The following is a 7150-nucleotide window of genomic DNA, read 5'->3' as shown; positions in this document are numbered from 1 at the left end:
CACACACACACACACACACACAAAAAAAAAGTGACAATATGAGATTCTACATTCTGTAAATGATCCAGCTGGTTTTAGTTTTTTACACTTTTTTTTACACTTTAATTTACTCCCCAGATCTGTTTATGTGCTAATATTGATGGAAGTAAGTGAAGCATCCTATAACATCACTGTGACGTTTTTTTGTTTTAATATGTCGGGTTTTTTTTTTTTAGATATTGCACTTTGACTTCATAAAAGCATCCATCTAAAATTGTGAACTGTAGTTTGTTTGCAGCGCAACATGTTTGTTGTTTTTTAGTCCTGAAAAGCCCAGCAGCTGTGAGGAAACAGAGGTGCAGGCCCTCTTTTTTTTTTTTTTTTTTTTTTTGTGACGTGACTGCTCATAAATCCTGTTACACATTCCTCGATTGTGGAATAAATTTTATTTATTTTTTTTCCAAAAGCGAAACACTGCCTAAGTTGAGCACAAAACTCACGAAGCACACTGTCCACACACAACAGGGCACCTGCACTGGAAGCAAAACGTTCACGAGCTGAGGAAAATGGGTTTCAAAAAAATAAATGAGTAAATAAAAAGGTGTTTCTGTTGCAATCCTGCACTTGAGCAAAAAAAATGAAAATAATGTTCACTCTGACTCCGAGCACATTCCATATTTTGTAAGCTGACAGATGTAAAAAACTTGAAAATGATAAAAAAAATAAATAAATAAAGTGTTTGTTTGCTCTGCCTCTGATTGGTTTCTTTACGGATGTGAACGTGGCGCCACCATCAGGTGAAACAAACTCATTTTCAACCTGCAGGACTTATGAGCATTTATTCTGTCTTTCCCTCCTGACTAACAGGAAGAAAAAATATTGTCCATTCACAAATTTTTCAATTCCCGACTCTGTGAGGTAATTATCCCACTCCTTCACATTCAGTATCATTGAAAAGCCCTAAATGTCCTCTGAAAAAACAAAAGGAGTTAATTTAGACTTACAAATGTCCTCCACAGAGGACAAATCTGAATTACTGATAGTCAGAAGGATATAGGTTAAACGGTAAATAATCCTTTTGCAGAACTGTGACAGGTCGGATTATTAATTAAACTTCTATTTTAAACTCAAACAGAAAAATGAGCCCTAAAAAAAAAACAGCGATGTTTTCACAGTTTAATTGTTTCCCTTCTTGGCTCATAAGAAGGGATTAAACAGATGAAGATTTTCTATAATCTGATAAGCGGTGATAATCCAGAAGCCTTGCTGTTAATTTGAATTAATGTTTTGGCTGTAAATTTAAAGTCACATCTATCTATGCTAATGTTTGTTCGTTTTTCTTCACTCTAATAGTTTTTGAAGTATTTATTAGCAGAAATATGTTTTGCTTAGAGTGGAATCACATGAAAAATGAGAACTTATATTTTATTGCCTTAGAAAAATATGTTTATGTTCAAATGCAATGAATAAAAAAGGTTTCCAGGGAAATAAAAAATGTAACGAAAGCTGAGCTCTTTGGGTGCTTTGAGAGGCAGATGAGTTAACCAATCGATATTATTCTTTTATCCAGTTTTAAATCATCAGTCTCTATAAACTTTGGTCTTGTAGTTCACAAAAAATGGTTGTCTTGCTTGAAACAGAGGCTGTCGTCACTCTGGTCACATGTTGAAACACTGGACCCGGACTGGCTTTCAAACTTCTTGAGAGATCTCTCACTAAAGCTTAAAAAGAGCCTCTGCCATATTTGTAGTGTGAATACATATTTAAATATCAGCAAATATGCAAATTATAGAAGAAGAATAGAAGAGCTGTTAGCTGAAAACTTGTCAAACAAGAGATGATTAACTGAGGGACGATGCTTCTGTTCATCAGATCTGACACTTGTTCTTCTGTCTTCCACTCATTCATTTTTTTTAAGCACACACTGCAGAGCACGCTGTCCCAGTCAGGTACAAGGACCTGGACAGAAAATGAGTAAAAAAGCAGCCAAAGTCCACAGAAAAACTAAAAGACCTTCAGAAATCAAGGCTGCTGTAAAAGATCACAAGGAAGCCTGGCTCCTTGAATGAAAGTTCAAAGAAGTTTTAAAAAGCTTCTGCACGGTTCTGTCGATGACAAAGTGGCAAAGCCCGAAGCCAAGAAAAGCTCAAGAGTCTGGATCCGAATGAGAACAAGCAGCATCTGTGCTGGGGCCTCATTAAAGCTGTTTCCTGATGGTGGGATCCGACGAACTGTTTCCTCTGAACAGACTGCAGGTGGAGCGGCGAAGGGAGTTCCTGATCGGACCCGGGGGCAGAGCAGAAACTCAGAGGACCTGAAGGGGAGTGAAGAATGAAGGCAGCCGGTGGAAACGAGGGGAAGCTCGGAGAGGGAGGCGCTGAGGAAAGGTGGAGACTAAGAGGAGAGGATGTGGTTCGGATCACTCATCTGGGGCCACTTTCTGCTCCATCGTTTTCGACAGAAGCTGTTAATGACAACAAACACCCAGACCTGACTTCTGTTTAAGACCCACGACAGTTGGTAAGTATTAAATGTTTTGTCTCTCTGTTCATAATTTGAGCCTTTTAAAGCGTCGACTGAATTATGAGATCATGTTTGCAGATTTCAGTCATCATGCGAGTTGACGACTGATGATTCACTGCCTGTAAGCTCGGCTTAAAACACTTATTGTGAGCAATAAAAGAGAAAAATATTCCAGCCGCATAAGCAGAATATTATATGCAATGTTCTGAAAGTGTGTTTTGGTTCAAATTTAAGGTTTTTTAAGTCACATCTATTACCTGCATGCTGTTTTGTAGGTCAAGCTTCATTATAACACACACCCACACACACACACACACACACACACACATTGCCTGTGTGACCCTGAAAACATAAGAAGGTCTTTCATAAAACTGGTCCCTACCTGAGCTATAAAGAGCTAACTGTGTTGGGAATAAACACACACACACACACACATGCAGAAACACACAGAGAAATGCTTGTTTCTGTCACTTTCCACCTTCAGCGTCTGGTTATTTCTCCTCTCAGACTGTGTTAAAGCAGCTGAATCAAACTCTGTGTGTGTGTGTGTCACAACACACACACTTACTGTTGTTGGACGAAACACTGAGGCACATCAGGACATGACCAGCAGGTTCTTTCGTCCTGTTGGGACTTCAGATGCTGAGAAATGTCCTCACTGCATGCCTCACAAACTTTAAGGTATTTCAGTGCTGATCTATAACAAAATCCAAGTAAAATATGCTGAACTTTAAGGTTGTAACATGACAAATGTAAAAATGTTCGGGGGTGCTATGAAAGCATTTTAGGTAAATCGACAACAGGAAACACAAAAACCTCATTAAAGGTTATGACTTTGAATAATTAATGATCCTTCATGCTGTAAAGGTCAGGATCTTTAAGAAGTTTGAGGCCAAATTTGATCTTTTGATAAAGAAAAAAAACAAATATATTTTTCAGGAAGGTCTGTTGCTCCTTTCACATCACCACATCACTCTTACTTTGGTCACAAGTTTAGACCCAAGTTTACCTCACAGAATCTTCCAAACAAGCATTTTATATTAGTGCTCCTGTGGTTTGGAGCTTTTACAAACTCTTTCAAAGTTTTTAGTTATATATACAACTTTGGCTTCTATCACTGAACTCTTTCCACTCGACCGTCTTAAACCACAGACCTAAGAGTTATTAAAGCACAAATAAGGCGTCTGAATTCAAGGCATGGACCAGGATTGCCATAAAAATTTTGCAAAAACACATTTTCTTTGTTGCAACCACAACAGGACTAAAAGTAACCCAAGCCGATGGCAATAAAATTGTATCTTTGCACGATCTTTTCAAGATTATTTGTTAAGGAGCAATTAACCAAAAACTTAATATATTTTAACTGTGTCTGTAAAAATATTAGTGATTTGAGGACAAAATAAGAAGCAGCTGGGGAAATGAACAGGATCTGAAAGTCATATCTGCAAAATTTAAAAAGAAAAAAAAACCTGCAGGCTTTTCCACAGAATTTGAGAGTGATGGTTTCTTGCTTTGTCTAATAATTAGATTTCTTTAAACAATATGCTCATTAAATGATAAAATCCAGTTTCTTTGTGTCTTAATCTGAGAAACAGTTTTCTGTTCATGACCTGGGACCAACAGGTTGCTCTGAATGTCTAATTTTTTCATTTCAGGGAGATTTGGAGGCTACTTTATTCAGAACAAATAAATGTGTAGACATCTTGTGAAGATGCTTCCAGTTGGCGAGACATCAGAGGACATCAGAACAAAACTGGAGGACGATTAAAGTCTTATAGAAGCAAAGGGTTGCTCATCTTTCTGTGGGTTATGCGCCTGTTTTATGTCCCAAACTGTTTAAAAGTCAAGCTGTCATGCTGAAACGGTGGCTGCTGTCCCTGATGGCCCGTATCAGCCTCATCATGCTGGGCCTCTGCTGCTGCCTGCTGCTGTTTTACCTCCTGGCCTGTAAACCCGCGGCTCACAGCCGACAGCAGTCTCTGCTGTGGCCTGGAGGGGCCACCAGTAAGGAGGGATACCTGGCCCTGCTGCAGGAGAGGGAGGACTCTCACAGGCATTACATTAACAGCCTGACCAAGCAGATAGGCGAGCTGAAGGAGGCTCTCCAGGAGAGGACGCAGCAGCTCCACGACTCTTTGGAGAAGGCTAAAACTAAAGGGATCCTGCCTCAGGGGCTGGAGAGTCTGCACAAAACCCCAACAGAGTCTGACCTTAAGGTGAGAAAACGCCAGCTGCTTTGTTTATATGTGCTGAGAACATAAGGGATATTAAAGCTGCCGTGTTGCATTTCAGGAGTTCTTCCGCTCGCAGCTGAACCAGGCCGAGGTGATCTCGGGCATGCAGCTGCCCAACGAATATGCACTGAATCCTTTTGACACTTTCACCCTGCAAACGTGAGTGGGACGGTACGAGCTCTCCGGAGCCCAGAAGTGCCACTCAAGGCCAAAGCCACGTCTTCACGGAGTGCTGTTCTCGTTGCATTCCTTCAGGGTTTACCAGCTGGAGACGGGGCTGACCAGGCACCCGGCGGAGAGGCCTGCCAGGCGGGATCGTAGAGACGAGCTGATCGGGGCCATGGAAACAGCTCTGCACGTCCTGAACGGACCCCAGCAGCACAGAGACGACCCCAGGCAGAAGCAAACATACTCCCCTTCAGACTTAATACAGGGTGGACATAAGCTCGCTTTATTTATTCGTAGAAGACACCTGGGGAGCACATATATAATCAGACTTACACAGTTTTAATCTGACACACACACACACACACACACCTGTCATTTATCTGTAATCATCCCAGCTGCATTCATTCTCTAATCAACCCTCTCTGTTGATAAAAGGGTCCTCATCCACCAACAACCATTACAATAAATACATTTAGCTCTAGTTTGTTGCTTTGCTTTAACTCTTCCTTAAAAAAAAAAAAACTACTGGAGTTGTACAGGCGCCATTCAGACCTGGCGCTAAACATCCGTCCTGAGACGCCGTCGCATAAGTTTAGGTCATTCCTTACTTTAAGAGCCCAGATATGGCTTACAGAAGAAGCACAGAGCTGACAGAGAGGGGACCTGGTGATGTGAAGTGTCCCTTAAAAGGGGAAGTTCATTTGCGGTAAAAACAAATTTGTTGTTAAACAAAAAAGTCCCAAATGAGGATATAATTTAATAATAACTTAGATTTATGTAGCACCTGTCAAGGATGCTGTACAAAAGGGAATAATTAGGAACAAAGTGTAGAACTGAAAACATTATTGAAGAAATTCTGGCAGCAAAGTGCATTTACGAAACCCAATTTATTATTTATTGTTCCTTGTATTGTTTTTTATTGTCTCTGAATGCCATTGTTTACGTATTAGAAACTCTGACAGTGGTTATATGTGATAAAGGTCTTTAAATTATCTGATGGGGAAAGCACAACAAAGCTTTCCCCAAACAATCACTTTAATTCAGCTTCCTTGGCACAACAGTTCCCTGGATTTACCTCCACTGAAAATAAACCAGTTCACCTCCTTTTTCCCCCAGTTTTCTGTCGTTTCACCTCCAGTTCGAGAGCAGTGACGTTGTCCTCGTTCCAGGGCTGACTCGCACAGAGCGGGACAGGGGAAGCGTCTACGAGCTGATGTTCAAAGGGGACGGTCCTCACAGCTTCACGCAGCTCGTCCTCTTCAGGCCCTTCGGCCCGCTGATGAAGGTGAAGAGCGAGAGCGTGAACACACGCAGCATCATCATCAACATCATCGTCCCGCTGTCCAAGAGGGTGGAGGCGTTCAAGCAGTTCATCAACAACTTCAGGTAACTCTGGAGGAGAACGAAGGAGTAACTTCACTGTGGTGAGAAGTTATTCATCTGAGATTTTAGTGATTATTAATCTTTACCAAAAAAAAAGAAATCAGAGATATGTTGAGCAAATAAACACGCTTAAGATCATTCAAATTAACAGTCTTGTCATTTTAGCTAAAGGGGGAAAATACATTCACACTCACAAAAAAAACCAATTATCTTTTAATTTGTATTTCTGAAACACATACCTTGAAGGAATGCATATCGCCCGCCGACTTTCAGGTCACAGTTTCAGATCTTATCTTGAAAAATGATGGAGTTTTAGCTTCTTTTTTTTTTAATCAAATCATAAAAGAAGTTATGTTTGATTGCAAACTTTTGCACAGTCTGTTAGTATGTTAACTACCTCCAGCCCAAACTTGAGCTCTAAATCTGTAAAAATGAGAACCATTTCTTTTCTTTTCTAGGTCAGGTTAGCTGTGGAGGCCATCTTGAATCGGGTTGACTTCAAACAATAATCAGTTGCTTTCAGAGACTTTTATCGAAATCCGTCCAAGTGGTTCATGAGATATTTTACTAACAGACAGACAATTGGACACACGCTTGTTCACAGAGGCAGTTACATTATTCCCCGCAAAAAAGGAGGGTGATGGCAATTTCTGAAATGTCTGAGAGAACATAAATCTACACAGACTGTATGTTGGTGGTTTCCAGTCATCTGGGTCTCAATGTTCGGAGCAAAATGGAAACACTGACTTTTTGGTTCTTGATTGGGGGAATAAACACACAAATAGAAGCAGTTTTATGTAGTTTATAAAGTCAAAGCCAGAGTATTCAGGTAAATCAAATAAAGAAGTAATTCTATATATATA

At 40.3% G+C, this 7150-nt stretch overlaps 1 protein-coding gene across 1 annotated transcript in view; it reads left to right on the top strand.

The window, feature by feature from the left end:
* The first annotated feature begins 2098 nt into the window (after positions 1–2098).
* LOC108233606 (chondroitin sulfate N-acetylgalactosaminyltransferase 1) overlaps positions 2099–7150 on the top strand; it is an 8357-nt gene continuing 3305 nt past the window's right edge. The window contains exons 1-5 of the mRNA XM_017412177.3: positions 2099–2499; positions 4158–4718; positions 4795–4895; positions 4992–5170; positions 6074–6290. Of these exons, the coding sequence (XP_017267666.1) occupies positions 4356–4718; positions 4795–4895; positions 4992–5170; positions 6074–6290 (860 nt within the window). The 5' untranslated portion in view covers positions 2099–2499; positions 4158–4355. The remainder of the gene's footprint in view (positions 2500–4157; positions 4719–4794; positions 4896–4991; positions 5171–6073; positions 6291–7150) is intronic.

This window comes from Kryptolebias marmoratus, linkage group LG1, assembly GCF_001649575.2.
Source record: "Kryptolebias marmoratus isolate JLee-2015 linkage group LG1, ASM164957v2, whole genome shotgun sequence".
In the NCBI taxonomy this organism is placed as follows: Eukaryota; Metazoa; Chordata; class Actinopteri; order Cyprinodontiformes; family Rivulidae; genus Kryptolebias; species Kryptolebias marmoratus.
Note: the sequence above shows the minus strand (reverse complement) of the source record. Positions and strands in the feature narration are given on the sequence as shown.